This window comes from Panthera tigris, chromosome C2 (genome assembly GCF_018350195.1).
Source record: "Panthera tigris isolate Pti1 chromosome C2, P.tigris_Pti1_mat1.1, whole genome shotgun sequence".
Lineage (NCBI taxonomy): Eukaryota > Metazoa > Chordata > Mammalia > Carnivora > Felidae > Panthera > Panthera tigris.
This window is the reverse complement of record NC_056668.1, coordinates 92,687,412-92,709,366: the sequence shown is the minus strand read 5'-3', so window position 1 is coordinate 92,709,366 and position 21,955 is coordinate 92,687,412. Positions and strand designations below refer to the sequence as shown.

Below are 21,955 nucleotides of genomic sequence, written 5' to 3'. Positions count from 1 at the left end.
GTGGCTGTGGGGCAGGCGTTCCACACTTCCCTCTCCTGCCCACCACCCACACTTTCAGTATCACTTTCCTCCAACAGGGGTGGAAAGTCATCGAAGTCTTCTTTCCTAGTCCCACCCAGATTACAAGGATAAACATATTCCCTCTCCCTTGCTGGGGCTGGATCTCCATTTCGACCCAACTCTGATGAAAGGATAGGGCTGTCTGAACACCATTCCTGGGAGGCTTTAGGCCATACAGTAAATTCCACCAGTAAATTCCATCAGGGAAGTCAGTTTTGCTGAGGGAAAGCAGGAATTGTAAAGCTGAATAGAATAAAGACTGAAATCTTGGGAACACCATCTGTTAACACAGCTGGGAGGCAGAAGAGAAAGAACCAATCATTAAAAGATTACCCCACCCCACCCCCGCAAAAAAAAAAAAAAGAAAAAGAGGAAGAATTCATTGTTAGTGTGGCAAGAGAGACAAGAGACTGAAGAAGTTAAGGGGGAAGAGAGTTTCAAGAAAAAGCAAGTTGTTAAATGCCTGTGGAAAGGCCAAATCAGTCACGGGTGTTGGCAGTGGGGTCATGGGATCATTGGCGAACCTAGTAAGTACTGTTTAGTCAGAGATAAGGGGCTGGGAGCCAGATTGTAATGGGTTGCAAAGTGAGTGGGAGTGAAGAAATAGAGATAGTGAAGGCAGAGGAGGACTTTCACAGCTGAGATTAGGGAAGCAGTCAGACAATAAACAGGCTGAGGGAGAGTAAACAAAACCTGTTTTGTTTTGTTTTGTTTTAGGTGAGAGACTTGAGCCTGGTGGTAAGGAAAGAGCCTGTGAATAAGGAGAGACGAATGTTGAACAAGGGGGGGGGGGGGCGGGATATGACAAGTGAATTGAGACCCTAGAGGAAGAAGAAAGGATCTGGCAAAGAAATGGAAGGGATGGCTTTGGGGGAGGCCGTAGCAGGTGAGCTTAGAGTAGGCAGGGAAAGAAGCGGAGATAAATCTCTCAATGGAAGCTGACTTCTGTTGAGACTGATTCTGTCTTTACCCCAAAGAAGACAGGGGTTTTTCATAGATCAACCTCTTTGAAGGCAATTCATTACAGCTTGGCTCGAAGCCCTGACTCTGTGGCAAAAAACAGGCCTTACTGGGTTCACCAATGACCTACCTACTTGGCCTCTCTGTAGGCAGTTAACAACAATTTGCTCTTCCTTGACACTCTCTTCCCCCCCTCAACTTCAATATCTTGTCTCTCTTACCATACTAATAATTAACTGACATCAGGTCAGTAGCTTGAAATTGGCCATGATGGTAATATGCACATCACAGAAATCAGCAATAGCTACAAATCAGGGTTCCCTCAATTCCTGTTCCCCCTCCATCCCACAGAGGGCACTCCACCACTCTATTTCACCCCTTCTCCTTCCCTACTCATCCAGAAGATAGCATAGTGTTTTATAGTGCAGACTATGAGGTCAGTTGGTCAACATTCAATCCTGGCTCTGACACTTACTAGTTGGGTGATTCTTAACAAGTCAGCAAACCTCCGTGTGCCTCAGTTTCTTTACTGTAAAATTGGAAGTGATCATAATATCTACTCTACCGTGTTTTTTAAAGGATAGCTGGCATAACAGAATATAAGTGCTCACAGTGTTGCCTCTTTTTATTTGCTTATGTCAGGCCTTCACAGCATTTCAGTCTGTCTGCCGTATAATATAGTCTTGCTCCCTCAGCGAGGAAGAGCCAGGCTAAATCACCAGCTGCATGTTCCTAAACTGGGTGATATACAAGGACTTCAAGGCAGCAGGGCTCTTTAACTGATAGAAACCCCATCTTCCTAGGTATTTCATGCTTCTTGGTGCAATTGTGAATGGGATCAGTTTTTTTATTTGTCTTTCTGTTGCTTCATTGTTAGTGTATAAGAATGCAACTGATTTCTGTACATTGATTTTGTATCCTGCGACTTTGCTGAATTCATGTATCAGTTCTAGCAGACTTTTGGTGGAGTCTATCGGATTTTCCATGTATAATATCATGTCATCTGCAAAAAGCGAAAGCTTGACTTCATCTTTGCCAATTTTGATGCCTTTGATTTCCTTTTGTTGTCTGATTGCTGATGCTAGAACTTCCAGCACTATGTTAAACAACAGCGGTGAGAGTGGACATCCCTGTCGTGTTCCTGATCTCAGGGAAAAAGCTCTCAGTTTTTCCCCATTGAGGATGATGTTAGCTGTGGGCTTTTCATAAATGGCTTTTATTATGTTTAAGTATGTTCCTTCTATCCCGACTTTCTTGAGGGTTTTAAGAAAGGATGCTGAATTTTGTCAAATGCTTTTTCTGCGTCGATTGATAGGATCATATAGTTCTTATCTTTTCTTTTATTAATGTGATGTATCACGTTGATTGATTTGCAAATGTTGAACCAGCCCTGCATCCCAGGAATGAATCCCACTTGATCATAGTGAATAATTCTTTTTATATGCTGTTGAATTCGATTTGCTAGTATCTTATTGAGAATATTTGCATCCATATTCATCACGGATATTGGCCTGTAGTTCTCTTTTTTACTGGGTCTCTGTCTGGTTTAAGAATCAAAGTAATACTGGCTTCATAGAATGAGTCTGGAAGTTTTCCTTCCCTTTCTAGTTTTTGGAATAGCTTGAGAAGGATAGATATTATCTCTGCTTTAAATGTCTGGTAGAACTCCCCTGGGAAGCCATCTGGTCCTGGACTCTTATTTGTTGGGAGATTTTTGATAACTGATTCAATTTCTTCACTGGTTATGGGTTTGTCCAAGCTTTCTATTTCCTCCTGTTTGAGTTTTGGAAGTGTGTGGGTGTTTAGGAATTTGTCCATTTCTTCCAGGTCGTCCAATTTGTTGGCATATAATTTTTCATAGTATTTCCTGATAATTGCTTGTATTTCTGAGGGATTGGTTGTAATAATTCCATTTTCATTCATGATTTTATCTATTTGGGTCATCTCCCTTTTCTTTTTGAGGAGCCTGACTAGAGGTTTATCAATTTTGTTTATTTTTTCAAAAAAACCAACTCTTGGTTTCATTGATCTGCTCTACAGTTTTGTTTGTTTGTTTTTAGATTCTATATTGTTTATTTCTGCTCTGATCTTTATTATTTCTCTTCTTCTGCTGGGTTCAGGGTGTCTTTGCTGTTCTGCTTCTATTTCCTTTAGGTGTGCTGTTAGATTTTGTATTTGGGATTTTTCTTGTTTCTTGAGATAGGCCTGGATTGCAATGTATTTTCCTCTCAGGACTGCCTTCGCTGCATCCCAAAGTGTTTAGATTGTTGTATTTTCATTTTCGTTTGTTTCCATATATTTTTAAATTTCTTCTCTAATTGCCTGGTTGACCCATTCATTCTTTAGTAGGGTGTTCTTTTTGTAAAATATCTGTATGCTGAAAACTATAGAAAGCTTATGAAGGAAATTGAAGAAGATATAAAGAAATGGAAAAACATTCCGTGCTCATGGGTTGGAAGAATAAATATTGTCAAAATGTCAATACTACCCAAAGCTATCTACACATTCAATGCAATCCCAATCAAAATTGCACCAGCATTCTTCTAGAAGCTAGAACAAGCAATCCTAAAATTCATATGGAACCACAAAAGGCCCCGAATAGCCAAAGTAATTTTGAAGAAGACCAAAGCAGGAGGCATCACAATCCCAGACTTTAGCCTCTACTACAAAGCTGTAATCATCAAGACAGCATGGTATTGGCACAAAAACAGACACATAGACCAATCGAATTGAATAGAAACCCCAGAACTAGACCCACAACAGTATGGCCAACTAATCGTTGACAAAGCAGGAAAGAATATCCAATGGAAAAAAGATAGTTCTGTAACAAATGGTGCTGGGAGAACTGAACGGCAACATGCAGAAGATGAAACTAGACCACTTTCTCACACCATTCACAAAAATAAATTCAAAATGGATAAAGGACCTGAATGTGAGACAGGAAACCATCAAAACACTAGAGGAGAAAGCAGGAAAAGACCTCTCTGACCTCAGCTGCAGCAATTTCTTACTTGACACATCCCCAAAGGCAAGGGAATTAAAGGCAAAAATGAACTATTGGGACCTCATCAAGATAAAAAGCTTCTGCACAGCAAGGGAAACAATCAACAAAACTAAAAGGCAACCAACGGAATGGGAAAAGATATTTGCAAATGACATATCAGACAAAGGGCTAGTATCCAAAATCTATAAAGAGCTCACCAAACTCCACACCTGAAAAACAAATAATCCAGGGAAGAAATGGGCAGAGGACATAAATAGACACTTCTCTAAAGAAGACATCCAGATGGCCAATAGGCACATGAAAAGATGCTCAATGTCGCTCTTCATCAGGGAAATGCAAATGAAAACCACACTCAGATATCACTTCATGCCAGTCAGAGTGGCCAAAATGAACAAATCAGGAGACTATAGATGCTGGTGAGGATGTGGAGAAACGGGAACCCTCTTGCACTGTTGGTGAGAATGCAAACTGGTGCAGCCACTCTGGAAAAACAGTGTGGAGGTTCCTCAAAAAATTAAAAATAGACCTACCCTATGACCCAGCAATAGCACTGCTAGGAATTTACCCTAGGGATACAGGAGTACTGATGCATAGGGCCACTTGTACCCCAATGTTTATAGCAGCACTCTCAACAATAGCCAAATTGTGGAAAGAGCCTAAATGTCCATCAACTGATGAATGGATAAAGAAATTGTGGTTTATATACACAATGGAGTACTACATGGCAATGAGAAAGAATGAAATATGGCCCTTTGTAGCAACATGGATGGAACTGGAGAGTGTTATACTAAGTGAAATAAGCCATACAGAGAAAGACAGATACCATATGTTTTCACTCTTATGTGGATCCTGAGAAACTTAACAGAAACCCATGGGGGAGAGGAAGGAAAAAAAAAGAAAAAGAGGTTAGAGTGGGAAAGAGCCAAAGCATAAGAGACTCTTAAAAACTGAGAACAAACTGAGGGTGGATGGGGGGTGGGAGGGAGGGGAGGGTGGGTGATAGGTATTGAGGAGGGCACCTTTTGGGATGAGCACTGGGTGTTGTATGGAAACCAATTTGACAATAAACTTCATATATTGAAAAAAAAATAAAAATTAAAAACAAACAAAAAAAAACACCTGAGAACAAACTGAGGGTTGATAGGGGGGTGGGAGGGAGGGGAGGGTGGGTGATGGGTATCGAGGAGGGCATCTTTTGGGATGAGCACTGGGTGTTGTATGGAAACCAATTTGACAATAAATTTCATATATTAAAAAAAAAAAAAAAGAAAAAAAAAAAAGAAAGAAACCCCATCTTCAAGGCTTCCTTACAAGAAAAGGCTATGATGAATCAGTTTGCATTATCCCTGCCTTGAAATTCTTTGAATAAGGGCAGAAAAGGTTAAGGGAAAAGGACTGAGAAGAAAGAACACAGACTTTACATAGAGACAAGTCCTGGTTCTCTTGTTTATTAGCTATATGACCTGGGCAAGCTTCCTAAGTTCTCTGGGCCACAGTTGCCCAGATAAAAAGAGGAGGAAAGTACACATGAGGAGTAAATCCACATTACCTATTGTCCCCTCTCTCTGGAGGTCCTGAATTGACAGAATCCCATCTGGCTAAGGACCCCTTCCCATGCCTGACCTTCCTCCAAGTTTCTCTCATTTCTTTTAGTCAGCATTATTTTTATAAAAAACAAAAAAAAAAAAAAAGAAAGAAAGAAAAGAAAAACAACTTCTGTCTCACAGAGTAGGCATGGACCAAAAGAGTTCAGTTTGGGGCCCTGTCGTACTCTCTCCATATACCCAAACAGTGGAGAGAATTATTAAGCAAACCTGTGAAGCACAAATATAATTATGTAACAGTAGGACTCTGATGAGATTACTTTATTACAAAATTTCAAATTGGTTTAGTGTCATATCCAAGGATTTCATTACAGGCTACAAAGCAAACCTGAGGAGAATCTCACTGCTGCTAAATTAGCAGGGTAATCTAGAACCACAGGATCTGACACCCTAGCCCTTTCGCCCTAAAACCTTCACTTTGTTCTCACACTCCCAGGGTGGAAATTCAGTCTGGGGGAGCACAGAAAAGGACAGGCTTGTCTCTTTCCAGTTCCTAAAACCTTTTGTTTCTTTTTTACTATGACACAGAAGACAAACATTTCTTTAAAAAAACTTCTTAATGTTTATTTTATTTCTGAGAGTGAGAGAGAGAGAGCGAGCACACAAGGTGGGAGGGGCAGAGAGAGAGGGAGACACAGAATCATCACAGAGTTGATAAGCTGTCAGCACAGAGCCCGATGAGGGGCTCAAACCCACGAACCGTGAGATCATGACCTGAGCCGAAGTTGGATGCTTAACCGACTGAGCCACACAGGTGCCCCAAGACAAACACCTCTACATCATCAAAGCACTTGCTTAGCTCCAAAAGCCTCCTATATTCTCTCAGGGTATGTCGAGGGGAATAATAGCTCACATGTACTGATGTTTGCTCTCTGCCAGTCTCTGTTCTCAGTGTGGGGGAGTCTTGGACCAAGTGTGGGTCCTGTCAGTCACCCAAGGTCACACAGGCAAGAAGTGGTGAGCTGAATTTGAACTCGACACTCCGATTCCAGAACTCTTAACCTCCAGAACTTCCAAAGGACACTCATGAGTCAATGTAGTTTGCAACCCATATCATAAAACCATAAGATTTTACATCTGGAGTGAATATTTAGCCTCCCCTAAAACACAAAAGGAAACTAATCTCAGGGTCAGCTGCTCTCGCATAGTCTGGCCTTGACACTTGGGCTGAAGAGACACCCCCCCATCTTCCCCTTTCCTCTTCCAGCTCTCCCTTGCCGGCACATTTCTCTCGTGACATCTCTTTCTAGCTCACTCTTCTTTGCCTTCCAAACACATGCTTGTGACAGTTGAAAGGAGACTTTAAAAACTTACTTTGAGTTCTTTTTCATTCACGATTCTGTTATCTCTAACAGCAATAACTAATTGTGAACTCCTTGGGACAAGGTCTGAGTCCTGGGGATCTAATTTCTTTTTGCCAGTGCCTCATGTACAGCTGGTCATAAACAAATGTCCTTCCTGAGGCTACTCATGCTGCTAAAAGCCTCCCTTGACTGCCAGGACAAGAGGCATTTGTTTTCATTGGAGTGTTCCAAATAGCAGCTGACTAAAGGCAACACAAAAGAATTAAACTTGGAAACAAAACCTCCCAGACTCCCTTCTGCTGTATGGCAATCCAGGGCTTGCCCACTCACACCCCTTGCTTGACTTCACAAGGGTGTTACACCTTTGTGTAACAAGGACACCCCAGAAGCTGGGGTCATCTTCTGCTTTACGGAAAATGCGGCCAGCGGCACATTAGATGTGACCTTTGAAAACGGGTTCTTAAATGGCATGTAAATCCAAAAGACAAGGCAAATGATTTGTATAGATATCTACAGACGTCTGAAGGGCCAGATTCGGATGATCATTATAATGAATTAAGACTCCTTTGTGCACATGCAGAGTGTGATTATAACAAATTAATGCATGCTGTGTGAAATATTTAAATTATAAAAATTACAATACTCTTTTGTACAACGCTTTACAGCTTAGAGCGGCTTGCACTTTCCCACTTTGATCTCACGAGGACCTGTGAAGTAGGAAAAGCAGGTATTACGCTCATTTTATGCTCATTTGAGGCTGAAAGAAGTTAGAAGCCTTCGCCAGGATTATAAAGCTCAAAGTGAGAAAGCAAGTACTAGAACCCAAACGCCCAACTGACTGACCCATCGTTCTCAGGGTTATGACTCAGAGCTCAGACAAAAATCAGTAACCAAGCCACTACAGAGCCTCTCACATCACACAAGGTTTGAACACTTAAGAGTGAAAGGTTTAAAAGCAGGGTGGGGAAGGGAAGTAGGTCAGGAAAAGTATCCCAAACTCTACTCTGCCAGAGGCATACTTGCCAGATCTGCTAGGCTGGTTCACGGTCAACAAAACAGTACCTAAGAAAACTAACAACAGTACAAAGCTTTAATAGCAATTGGAATTTCTACACTCAGCAGTTTCAAGTTAAGGTAGTTCAGTCCCTCCTTGGCCCATGTGTTCCAGAGGCTCAAGAAGGCAGGCACAGGCCATTGTGATAGAATGTGGAGTCCCTAAAAATGGAGGTTTCACATCTACCCCAGGAGAAGCTTCTCACTTTAACACTCAGGAAACAGGAAAAATTTACTACTCCTTACACACAGTCGGTCAAGATCCACAATCACAAATGTATTTAATATTTAAAATATTAAGTTAAAATAAAAAGATCTATACAGCAGATAACTATATTGCCCTCCCGGGGTGAATTTATAGGTTAGATATCCTACTACAAGGAAAAGGCTATGGATCTATTTTTCATCTACTTGTTCAGCAAACATTTGAATGTTTACTGTGTTCCAGACACCAAGACTGGTAGGGAGACGAGGGGAAATACGAAGATAGGCTCCATCTTTAAGAAGCTGACGGTGTATAAGGTGGATATATACAGTGCAATGCAATAGTGTGATAAATACCAGAGATACAGACACAGAGAAAGAAGTAACAATTTCCACCCAGAGGAGTCTGCAATGGGTTTGCAGCGTGGGAGACATTTGGGCTGTGTCTTTAAGAACAAATAATAACTTGCCAGGAGAAAAGGGGGAAGAACATTCCACCCAGTGGAATAATAATGGAACACACAAAGGTGCAGAAGAGAAAGGCTTATTGGAAAGTTGGGATGGACTACTGTCCTGTGGTCCTGAGAACAGGGTTGGCCCTGTATTTTAAAATACCAAAATAGTATTAATTTGATGAGTTTGCATCTGGTCTTTATGATACTTTTATTTTTTTTTAACGTTTATTTATTTTTGAGACAGAGAGAGACAGAGCATGAATGGGGGAGGGGCAGAGAGAGAGGGAGACACAGAACCGGAAGCAGGCTCCAGGCTCTGGGCCATCAGCCCACAGCCCGACGCGGGGCTCGAACTCAGGGACCGCGAGATTGTGACCTGAGCTGAAGTCGGACGCTTAACCGACTGAGCCACCCAGGCGCCCCTATGATACTTTTAAAGAACATCTGTTCCCCCACCCTTACCCTATCCCCAGGACAAAACCCAGGGAAGCCAAAGTATGGCTCCACTTAGATAGCTCCCAACTGAAGAGACAAAAGGAATTTGGTTCACCAATAGATTAGCAAATTATTGATTTTTAAAATTTACCTGTTTTTAAGAGGTTTTTAAGAACTAGTTCTTTTATCTCTTATCTCTATTATCGCCATTAAATAATCACAGAAGCTGTCCAGTCCAAGGCTTCAAAGGGTGGTCCATAGACTGGCAGCATCTGAATGCAAATTCTTGTCAACTCTCCCTGTTAAATTAGTGTCTCTGGGGGTGGGCCTTAGGAATCTCCCCAGGTAGTTCTTTTCCATGTTAGAGTTGGGAAATGCTGGCCTAGTTCAAAGTGTAAAACAGTGTTTCATTAGACAGGTTTTGTTTCAGGTCTTTTTGTTTTGTGTTTAATGTCAGCTCTATGCCCAACGTGGCACTTGAATCCACGACCCTGAGATCAAGTCATATGCTCTACGGACTGGGCCAGCCAGGTGCCCTTTCAGCCAGGTGCCCCTAGACAGTTTTATTGTTACTGATTTTCTTTGCAACAGTAACGGGTGAACAAGTTTGAGACAACGTTGCTAAGATCAGGGCTTGCGGTGACAAGGCTCCGTTAGGTTTGAAGGAGCACTGCTGGCCTCAAGATCGACTGGTCCCTTTTATCCTTCGAGACACCTCCACTGTGAAGTCCCCCTCCCACACCCCCAACACCCACCCCAGCGGCCCCTGCTCGCGGAGAACAAAGCTCTTTCCTCCCGGGCAGGCCAGGCGCTCTGTGCGACGACACCCACCGCTTGAACGCATCTCCACTGCCGCACCTGTCCTTTCTCCGAGTGAGGTTTGCCCTGCGTCTGTCTCCCCTGTGAACTCTGAGCGCAGAAACCGGGTGGGGCCCTCCGCGCACACCAGTGCCCAGGCGGGCGCGCAGTGGCTGCGCACCGAGGAACGGCTGCGGAGAGGGCGTGAGGTCTGCGGAGAGGGCGTGAGGTCTGCGGAGAGGGCATGAGGTCGCCTGAAAGCCGCGGGGACAGGGGGCAGGGGAGGCGTCTACTTCCTACCAGCCTGGCTGACTCACAGCCACAGCAGCCGGCCGGGTTTGGTGCAGGCGCTGAGTCACTGGCCCACCCCTCCCAGTTCCCGCGTCTCGTTCGCCGGCCCCTCGCCCCGCCCCCAGCGGCTGGGAGGCCAGTGCCCTCTTCACCTCTAACCCTCATCCTCCCACGTGGCGGACCCAGGGAGCAGGAACCTCCGGAGCCCCGCCAGGAGGCGGAGGTAATGAGGGAAGGAGGCGCGAGGAGGGGGGACTGACAGGGCAGTGGTCACTTGTCAGAGGAGCCCAGGCCCCGGCAGAAGAGTGCACCCAAGTCTAAAGTGCCTTTAGGGTGAGCCGGCCGCGCTCTGAAATGCCCAGTCCTTGCCCTCAAAGCTGCAGAAGCGGCGTGATCCGAAAGAGGCCAAAGTTAATAAGGAATTTCAGATTCTGGGAAAGAAGTCCAATGACCTCTCTAAGATCTTGTCAAAATCCATGAGCTCACCAAGGAGGGATACGCGTGGACCTTACAGGCTGAGGACCTGACAAGGTGGGAGCCGGAGGAGAAAGAGGAAGAAGATAAGGTGGAGTCTAATGACGAGGGTCTATCTCTGAAGTGTCAAATAATGACACTCTGAAGTGTCTCAAGATGCAGAGAAATAAGAGGGGACAGAAATGGAGAAGGAGAAAAAATGAAAGAAAAGAAACACTAAAATAGTTTAAAGTATTGTTGAACTTCAAAGTAACAATATAACAATGTGATATAAACAATAAATATGATAATAAAATAACAATGTGAACCTATTCATACATTCCTAAATCATGTTAAAGGTGAACAATCAGATCCTGGCCAGCCCCTTGGTTTGAAATTTGACTTTCATTTTGTTTTTGTTTTTTTTTTTTTAATTTTTTTTTTCTTAATGTTTTTATTTATTTTTGAGACAGAGAGAGACAGAACATGAGCAGGGAAGGGGCAGAGAGAGAGAGAGAGAGAGACACAGAATCGGAAACAGGCTCCAGACTCTGAGCTGTCAGCACAGAGCCCTATGCGGGGCTCGAACTCACAGACTGTGAGATCATGACCTGAGCCGAAGTCGGACGCTCAACCGACTGAGCCACCCAGGCGCCCCTGTTTGTTTTTGTTTTTAAAGTTTATATGTTTATTTTGAGAGAGAGAGAGAGAGAGAGAGCATGAGAGGGGGAGGGAAAGAGAGAATTCCAAGCAGGCTCCACATTGTCAGCACAGAGCCCAACACAGGGCTCAATCTCACAAAGCAGGAGATCATGACCTGTGCTGAAATCAAGAGGTGAACACTCAACTGACTGAGCTGCCCAGGCGCCCCTTGATTTTCATTCTGAACACAATATATCCAAAAGTGTTAAAGAAGGAGTTAAACTTGAGATGATTTTTTTCATGATCTCTTCTAGGAGTATTGGAAATTAGGGTTTATAAAGGTTATCAAGTAGGTATGAAGGGAAGAATTTCATTTTGAAATGCTTTATCACACGCCCAAACTGAGTAGGTTCTAAGTGCTTAATTTTTCAGCTCCTTTAGCCCTGAAATTTCCTAGTGCAGAAAAAGCATAACTCAAGAAAAATGCTCTTTTTTTTATAATCCAGAGATCATCAACTTTGCACTTCAGAAGAGAGAAGGCCTGTGTTGGTGATCAGGACACTACCGTTAATGAGGCCAGGAAAACCACCGATCCGAGAGTGTGCCCCCATCTCCAGCTCAGAAGTGGAAAAGGTTTGTTTGCATTAGTTGTGCCTTCATTATTTTCCTACGTAAATATAAAATGGTGCATGATCACATTATGCTTGAGGATACACTGGCAGATAGCAGTTAAGGATTTTCAGGAAAAACATATTTAATTCAAAGCCCCTAGCTTTGGGAAACCTGGGTGGCTCAGTCAGTTAAGTGTCCAACTCTTGGTTTCAGCTCAGGGTCTCACAGTTTATGGGTTCAAGCCATCAGGCTCTGCGCTGACAGCAAGGGGCCTGCTTGGAGTTCTCTCTTGCTCTCTCTCTGCCCCTCCCCCACTTGCTTTCTCTCTCTCTCTCAAAATAAATAAACATTAAAAAAATTTAAGGGCGCCTGGGTGGCTCAGTCGGTTAAGCGTCCGACTTCGGCTCAGGTCATGATCTCGTGGTTTGTGAGTTTGAGCCCCGTGTCGGGCTCTGTGCTGACAGCTCAGAGCCTGGAGCCTGCTTTGGATTCTGTGTCTCGCTCTCTCTCTGTCCCTCCCCTGCTCACACTCTGTCTCTGTCTCAAAAATAAATAAAACATTAAAAATGTTTTTTAATATAAAAAAGTTTTTAATTTAAAAAAATCAACAAAAGTTTAAAAAAATAAAAAAAGACTCTTAGTTTCTTTTGTGGGTTTGAATTGTATGCAACCAGCAATTTGCAAAGAAACATAAGTATAGGGGTTATTTACCACTGTGGTGTTAACAAGACTTTGTATTATCAAACATTTTCCTTCTTTCATGCAGTGTATTGGATAAATAAGGTGCCTAACATATTTTCTTTCTGGTAAAGCTGTGCTGAAAGTTACCGTTTCATCATTCTTTCATAACTTAAAATAAATAGAATAATTAAATAAAAATGAATGAAGAAGTTAATATTTGTGCAGGCGACAGTTCTTTGTCTGAAGCTATGTATGCAACCACACAAATCATGAGGATGCATTTGTTCACTGCTTCATATCACTGCCTGGCACACAGTGTGTATACAACAAACACTTGTGGAATGAATGAGTGTCCAAAATCACACTTAGAAGTATGTATTTAATGCTTGAAATGCTTGAAAAAGTGCTCTCCATACGTTGGAAACTATTTACTGAGACATGCGTTACTGGGTCTCCTAAGATTACTAAAACTAGTTTTACCAAGAACATCAAATCTAGAAAATGTGAGAAGACTGCAAACAAAATCGGAAACGGAGCACCAAAGTGTGATTATTCAGGTACTCTATTAACCAGAACAAAACAAAACAAACAAACAAAAAACTATAAATCTGGGAAAGCCAATCAAATAAATCAACTTCTTAGGACAATTAATGATAACTCAATCTAGTTCGGATGTCTGGTGGGTTTCATTGGAAAGTTAAGCCATGTTAACATAAGAAGTCAACCAAATACTGTCCAGCCTATGTGCAATTCTGTAGAGAAATCCCAGTAGTTGGAACTCAGTTTCACAGAGGACCATTAAAGATCCATCCCCCAGGAGCTTGTAAAGCACCTCTCTTGACCTAATTCTCTCTAATCTGGGTCTCAGCTCTCATTTGTTCATACATCTTTCCTCACCAAATCCCTTTCTGAAGGACTCAATCCTTACTAACTTATATGGGATACAAATAAAAGTGCAATTTTAAAACCTAAAAGGGCCTACCTGTATACTCTCTCTTTTTGGAAAACTGAGGAAATGGATGCCCAGAGAGATGGGGAGACAAACCCCCAACCACCCAGGTCAGTGGATTACCAGCTACAAGTTTTTTCACTACATCTCTATTGAAAAAAGTTCCATTTCACCTCAAAAATTTTCTGAGACACTAACTTTTCTGTCTTCCCCTTCATAGCGAAATTGTGTAAGTCTACTTACTTTTGTTCTTTTAATTCCACCCTCCCACTTTATTGTTCCATCTGCCTCCTGAACGGAGATCAGGAGTATCCACGTTTCAACAGCATCTTCCTAAATCCTCATGATCTGCAATCTTTTCAGCTGTGTCCGTCGACCTGATCCTGAGCTGTCTTTGACATCTCTGGCTTTCTAGGGTTTTGCTGCCTTTTTACTTAGAATATTAGAATGTTGGGCTAACATTAGCTTTCCCCAAGCTGAGTTTTGTAAAACAGCAAGCAGCTTGAGGAGATAATTTGCACAGAGAACAAAGAATGAAGGGTTTGGTGATGCTGTGATTAAATAACCTGGGAAATGCAGCATATTAATTCTTCTCTCAGAGATTCACAAGGCACAACACTTGTTAAGACCCTGACAAGTCTCGGAAGTGAGAGAAATTTATTTAACTCCGCTTACTCTTTAACCGCCTCACGCCTATTAACACCCCTTAAAACTGGTTTGGGACCGCCTTACCTAGTCCAGTCCTATTTTATAAATCAAAACTTAAACTGAATTCGAATGATTTACAGTCTCCTTCTATTTGGGGGCCAGAGCCAGGGCTCCAATCCAGATCCGAGTCCCAGGCAGGGACTACTTTCTAAGTATTATTTCTCCTCTACTGGCTCCAATTCTGTCTGCTCTTCAGCATAACTAGTACCCAACCATTTGCCCCGGGATAGACCATAAATGTCACGCAGTGTTCCTATGCTTGATCTTACTTCAGCTTGATCCTGCATCTAACCAGACCAGAGGACTGTGCTGGGTCCTCAGTTAACCGACTTCTACCTAACACTAAACCCTGTAGAACTTAAGTCTTAAACTCATGTCTTCAGGGGCCAGAACAGCTAATGCAAATGAATAAAGTAAGTTGTACTCTGTCAGGGGAGTGGTAGGCTTGTGGCAAACTGGTGAAACAAGGCCCCAAATAAGGAAGAAGCTGTGCTGCCCCTAGATGATTGTGGAATATGGAAAGTCTGGCCTAGTGTTGCCAGATGATCTGACGTTTCAAGGGAAGTAGGAAGCCCAGATTGTTGTGTGAAAGATCTTGAATTTTAGGTGTTGGCAATGAATCTAAAAATACTTAATATATAATGTGGATCAAAGATAACATGTCTGCAGATCAGTCTGGGACTCTCAAGCTGCTGGACTAAAAGTCAGAACACGTTTTTTTCCACACAAATAAGATGCCTAATTGACAGTGTTCTTCCCCCACACCTGGATAGCGATAACTAAAACTGAGACATAAAATTAGAAATATTTGATTTTGGGATTTTGTTTCTTTTGCATTTTAAATTGCAATGATGCATAGAAGCAGTTTAGAGAACAATGATAATGGACCCGGGAATTATGGACAATCTGAGAGCAATGATAATGGATATGGCAATTATGGAGAATCTGAATGGGATTTATGGGCTCTCTAAGGACTGCAGAGGCTGATGCACTTGTTTCTTTTTAAAATTTATTTTCCCTTCAAAGCAAAAAATAAATAAATAAGATTTATTTTCCCTTCAAAGCATAAAGATTTCCTTATCCTTGATTTGAGTATAGTATCCTTGTCAGAAGTAATTAAGGTATCACTGCTTGGGGATTACAAAAGAAATAGGGGATAAAGATTCATTTTTGTGAGATAATAAACTGGGTTAAAGTTAGAAGACAAAAGGAAAATATGTTAAAGAGACCATAAAATAATATGATGTAGTGTAAGTATGAAAGAAAGTCCAAGCTGCCTAAGTACTGTCTCCTTCACTACCATCACCTCCAAGGATGCTGGGAGGTGGGCTATTTGTAACTGGGTGTTACAATGATAGGTGCCCGGTACTATGCTAAGGGTCACCGGTCCTTCTCCTTGAGGCTGACAGATGTGTTAAATGCTGGGAGGTACTCTGGATGTGCAGTGCCCTACAATACAAGCAGGGGTGGAGGTTGGCAATCCTCACAAACTGAAAACCAAAGCAATTTCTAGAGCAAGTAAATGACTTCACCCTTGCAAAGAAGCAGGAAGTTCATATGTATGATCCAACGTCGCTACCACTGACTAACATATTTCTTTAAAACTGCTTCCAGAGACTTTCGCTCACTCCTTTATAGACTCTTAATAAACACAAGTCTTCTTTCCGAGGCTGAGTTAAAATACATTTATGTACTGTACTGAAAAAAAGATCCACGTGTAAGCTCTACTTACGCAGTTCAAACCTGCGTTGCTCAATGATCCACTGGACAACTGTCCGTGCTGGGAAGGGCACAGCACAACTGGCATTCTCTTACACTGCTATTAATCACGTACAGGAAAATAACTTGGAAATGGGAAATAAGGCCTGTAAAATATTTACACCCTTTGATATGGTAGTTCCAACTGGGGGCAATCACTCAAGGAAAAACCCTAAAAACAAAAAGATTATGTATTCAAATATGTTCACAGTAACATTATTTACAATAGCAAGTAACTAAATAGTCTAAATATCTGGTAACAGGGGAACAGTTAGGTTAAAACTGGCACCTGCTCTCTGATACATCCATTCCAAAGGGAAGGGAATATTATGCAGCGATAATGCGACAAACCCTTCTGGTAAATGATAAGTAAAATAAGTTGTGCATAAAACTGTATATACAGTGTGATAGCATCCAACAAAAGTAAGCCAACATATACACAAAAGGAGAGACTGAGAGGAAATATAACAAAAAGCGAGTGGTGGCTGTGTTAAGGTGAGACTGTAGTCAAGTTTTTCTATGTTCTGCGTTTTCCATAGCATGATTCTACACCTCTTATGGTATATAAAAAATAATTCAGTCCTGTAATTTGTTCAAGGAATTATGCTTCTATGGGAAAAAATTTTTAAAGCAGCTGTAACAGCTAGGGATTATATAGCTTAAAGAACATTCTCCATCTCCTGATAATCCACCTACTGTACAAACATACCTTTTATCTACTCCTATTACTACATACTACTTCCCTGGACACACTTTCGCATGTACAACCTATCTCGCCCATATACTATATATACCGTCCTCAAAGTTACAGAAAGCTAACCTGTAGGGTTCCATCTGCTATTGGAATTTCTCCCTCTTCCTCTCACAATCGAACTCCTGTTCATCCTTCAGTATCCATCTCAACTGCCGTCTCCTCTATGGCACCCTGCCCTACTCACTCCTCAGACACTCTTCCCTTTGAGCTCTCCAGTTCTTAGTTCAAGCTTCTACTTTTGATACCTGTGGAAATGGATAGTGATAATATAACATCTACCTCCTTCCCTTTTGTTCCCCTAGGACTGGTATACTGTCTGGTACAACACTAGTGCCTAATATAATTGTGAACAGATTAACATAGTGTAGATTATATTTCTCTTCATTGTTGCTTTTAAGTTCATGCTTTTTTTTTTTATTTTTTTTTTTAACGTTTATTTATTTTTGAGACAGAGAGAGAGCATGAACAGGGGAGGGGCAGAGAGAGAGAGGGAGACACAGAATCCAAAGCAGGCTCCAGGCTCTGAGCTGTCAGCACAGAGCCCAACGCGGGGCTCGAACTCACGGACCGTGAGATCATGACCTGAGCCGAAGTCAGACGCTTAACTGACTGAGCCACCCAGGCACCCCAAGTTCATGCTTTCTGAAAAGAGCAGGCAGCTAACCTGCCCCCTATCATTTTTCTACTTGGGCTCTTCATGGAGAGGAACAGGAATCTGGGAGAAAAGCAAGCACATTTTGGTGCTGATCCTACTGACGATGCCTTATTTGAGAAGTGGGGTATATGGGGAAAACTTCCTGTCAGGACATCTTTACCACAGCTCTTTACAGTAAAAGCTATCATGGGTTTGCTCAACAAATATGTGTTTACTTCGTGCCAGGTACTTTTACGAGTTGGGTGCATGGTGATGAAACCCACAGACATGCTCCCTCCCCTCACAGAGCTTCCAGCTGGCCAGGAAGACACAATTACTTAGGAAGACAAATTACTTAGGAGTAATTAAACAGGGTGCTTGGGTGGTTCAGTTGGTTAAGCATCTGCCTTCAGCTCAGGTCATGATCTCATTGTCTGTGAGTTTGAGACTCATACCGAGCTGCATGCTGGCAGTGAGAAGCTTGCTTAGGATTCTTGCTCTCTCCTCTCTCTCTGACCCTCTTCTGCTCATGCTTTCTCTCTCTCTCTCTCTCTCTCTCTCTCTCTCTCTCAAAATAAATAAACTTAAAAATTTTTTAAAAGTAATTAAACAGACAATTCCCATCCATCGACAAATGCATGTATGTGGTACATATACATACAATGGACTATTACTCAGCAATCAAAAAGAATGAAATCTTGGGGCACCTGGGTGGCTCAGTACGTTGAGTGTCTGACTACAGCTCAGGTCATGATCTCATGGTTTGTGGGTTCAAGCTCCAGCATCAGCCTCTGTGCTGACAGCTCAGAGCCTGGAGCCTGCTTCGGATTCTGTGTCTCATTCTCTCTCTGCCCCTCTCCCACTTGTGCTCTGTCTCTCAAAAATAAATACATGTAAAAAAAATTTTTTAGGGGGCTCCTGGGTAGCTCAGTCGGTTAAGCGTCCAACTTCGGCTCAGGTCATGACCTCACAGTTCAGGAGTTCGAGCCCTGCATCAGGCTCTGTGCTGACCACTCGGAGCCTGGAGCCTGCTTCGGATTCTGTGTCTCCTTCTCTCTCTGCCCCTCCCCAACTTGTGCTCTGTCTCTCTATGTCTCTCAAAAAAATAAATAAATGTAAAAAAAGAATGAAATAAAAAAAAAAAGAATGAAATCTTGCCATTTGCAACTATGTGGATGAAACTGGAGGGTATTATGCTAAGTGAAATTAGTCAGAGAAAGACAAATATCATATGACTTCACTCATATGAGGACTTTAAGATACAAAACAGATGAACATAAGGGAAGGGAAGCAAAAATAATATAAAAACGGGAGGGGGACAAAACATAAAAGCCTCTTAAATATGGAGAACAAACAGAGTTGCTGGAGGGGTTGTGGGAGGGGGGATGGGCTAAATGGGTAAGGGGCACTAAGGAATCTACTCCTGAAATTATTGTTGCACTATATGCTAATTTGGATGTAAATTTTTAAAAATAAATAAATACATAAATAAATAAAAGACAATTCCCAATAGCCTATGTTCTGCGGAGGGAAAGAACAGGGTGGAGCAGGACAGGGAAATAGGGAAGAGACAGCAACTAGACTGGGTGGTTCAAGCAAGAGGTCCCTAAGCGTAGACCCACCCCCTTTGATGTGCGTGCAAGAAGCTTTTGTCTCAAGTAAGGCACCATAGCTGTCAACAACTGCAGTGTTTTAAACTTTAAACAAAGAATGACTTTTCTGAAGCAGTGCACTGGGGACACAACAAGGAAGACTGACTTAAAGAAGTTTTTGTTTAAGATGGAAAAACAAAAAACTACTAAATCCACATAACAGTAACAAACAATTTTTCAATCAAATTATATATTTGGCTGCCCAAATTTAAAAGCCATTCTACAGGTTTGTCACAGAGAATATTTTTAGTAAGTAGTTTAAAGCTTTTCTCACTAAGCCATACTTATTCTTGAAAACTCACACTTTTGTTATATGTTTTCATAATTCTATTAGCTGACCTGGAGTTAGCATAATTAAAACAGTGGAATATATCTTAACACAAGACTGAGCCTAGTTCTACATAAATTACATAAATATTAAATTAAATAGTTCTACATAAATTATAGAAGTTACATAAATATCTCCTTCAAACTTCTTATATATACCTTACAGAGACTCCATAGAAGGAACACCCTGTAGGTGCCATGCTATCTCACCTCAGAACTGTGCACCTGCTCTTTCCCTGCAATGCCCTTACTTCCCCCTGTCTGGTGTTGTTCTTCATATGCTTGCTTTCAGACTCAAAAGTGGGTGGCAGAGGGAATGGCATAAAGACATTTAACCACTGACAACACCCAAATGAAAGTCCAACTTTTGAAGCAGTTAACGTTCTAGGATTTGCCCCCAAATATGCTTTTATGGAGTAGGGAAATCTTGTTGTTTTTAGAGTAACTGAAAATCACAGCCACTCAGCTTCCTTCTGTAGACATGACCAATAACAATGTTTCTGTTTTCATCCAAAATGTCTTCATTTAATTTGCAGAATTATGCCAATTTGGATTTGCTAGGTGAGGAAATGGAACTATCAAGTTATTGGTTTGGATCAGTAAGAGCTTCTAAGGTAAGCTAGCTAGCAGTAAGAGCTGCTAACTAAGGCTCAAATACAGCATATGGTGTGTCCTATAAAATACTGGCCCACTGTTCTTGACAAAAGTATAGTATGTGCATTTACATGGTATACTGTTAACCACAGAATTAATAGGCTTCAATCTACAAGGAGAAAGTTGAATATTCATCTGATGTGAACCTCATTGTGAAGCAGATAGAAAAAGCTACTTTGTTCACTCATACGAGGACTTTAAGACACACAACAGATGAACACAAGGGAAGGGAAGCAAAAATATAAAAACAGGGAGGGGGAAAAAACATAAGAGACTCTTAAATATGGAGAACAAACAGAGGGTTACTGGAGGGGTTGTGGGAGGCGGGATGGGCTAAATGGGTAAGGGGCATTAAGGAATCTACTCCTGAAATCATTGTTGCACTATATGTTAACTAACTTGGGTGTAAATTAAAAATATATATGAAATAATAAAAATTAAAAAAAAAAAAAGAAAAAGCTACTTAGCCTATAAAGTCCAAATTTTAAGATATGTTTCCACATAGATAAATTAACCAACATAAATTTAAAATTAGTTATTTGGGGAAATTAACCATTTTACTTTTTCCCCCCTTTTAAAGTATTTTTTAATACAGGGCGCCTGGATGGCTCAGTCGGTTAAGCATCCAACTTTGGCTCAGGTCATGATCTCACAGTTCACAAGTTCAAGCTTTGCGTCGGGCTCTGTACTGACAGCTCAGAGCCTAGAGCCTGCTTAGGGTTCTGAGCCTCCCTCTCTCTCTCTCTGCCCCTCCCCTATTCACTGTCTCTCTCAAAAAAATAAACATTAAAAAATTAAAAATTTTTTAAATACACATTTTAAAATGTACTAAATGGGGCACCTGCACGCAGTCAGTTGGGTGTCTGACTTTGGCTCAGGTCATGATCATGCGGTTCGTGAGTCTGAGCCCTGTGTCAGGCTCTGTGCTGACAGCTCAGGGACTGGAGACTGCTTCTGACTCTGTCTCCCTCTCTCTCTGCCCCTCCCCTGCTGGTGCTCAGTCTCTGTCTCTCAAAAATAAATAAGCATTAATTAAAAACAAAAAAAGAAAATTAGTTTAAAAATAAAAAAATATACTATATATAAATATGTATACATATACAAATATACAGTATATTTTATTACATTTAAATGTGTATATATAATATATAATATACAAATATATATGTTATATAATAATATAATGTAATAAATATATATTATATATTTATATATAATATATAAATACATATAAGTGTATATATAATATACTATATATAATAAAATATACTATATATAGGTATATGTGTATATATACACACATATACATATATACATATATATATGCATATGCATATATATGTATATGTGCATATATATGTATATATAGAGAGAGATTTAGTACCTCAGTAATATCCATCAGTAACCTCCATCTCAGGTTTTAATCACAAGCTGTAAAATTTATTTTGGCTACTTCCTGTCAGAAATGATAGCTCAATACGATGAGCATCACCAATCAAAACATTAGTTTTGGCAGATATCCTTGAAATCATTCTAAAAAACAGGCTACAGGTTGAGACCCTGAAATGTAAACTCCACAGTTGCTTGGGAGTAGATTTTGTGGCTGATACTGAAGAGTCCACCAGGATGCAGGGTTGATAAACTCCATTCCATCCTCATGTCCCTCCATCTCTTAGGGGAATTCAACACAGTTGACTACCCTCTCCTGGTACTGCTCTCTGCTGGTTTCTTTGACTCTACTTCCCCCACCTCCCCCCCATCCTCCGTATTTCTCTTTGTTCCCTGACTGCTCTGTCCCCTTTGTTGGTACCACATCTTCTCAGATCTAAAACTACTCTCTTCTCATCCAACGTCGTTTCCTTAGAGGATTCATGTCTTCACGGGATTTCAATCACCTTTGACATGCCAAAAAATTTCTCAATATTCACATTTTCTTTTATATGATTACTTGACACATATTTTT

General features: G+C 41.4%; 1 protein-coding gene across 2 annotated transcripts in view; it reads right to left on the bottom strand.

Moving 5' to 3' along the window:
• NCEH1 (neutral cholesterol ester hydrolase 1) overlaps window positions 1–21,955 on the bottom strand; it is a 59,197-nt gene that overhangs the window by 23,877 nt on the left and 13,365 nt on the right. The window contains exon 1 of one of the 2 annotated variants that reach the window (XM_042956553.1): window positions 15,946–16,091. The exons of the other annotated variant lie outside the window; for it this stretch is intronic. Coding sequence (XP_042812487.1) covers window positions 15,946–16,020 — 75 coding nt within the window. The 5' untranslated portion in view covers window positions 16,021–16,091. Of the gene's footprint in view, window positions 1–15,945; window positions 16,092–21,955 lie in introns of those variants that run through there. 2 annotated transcript variants of the gene reach the window in all.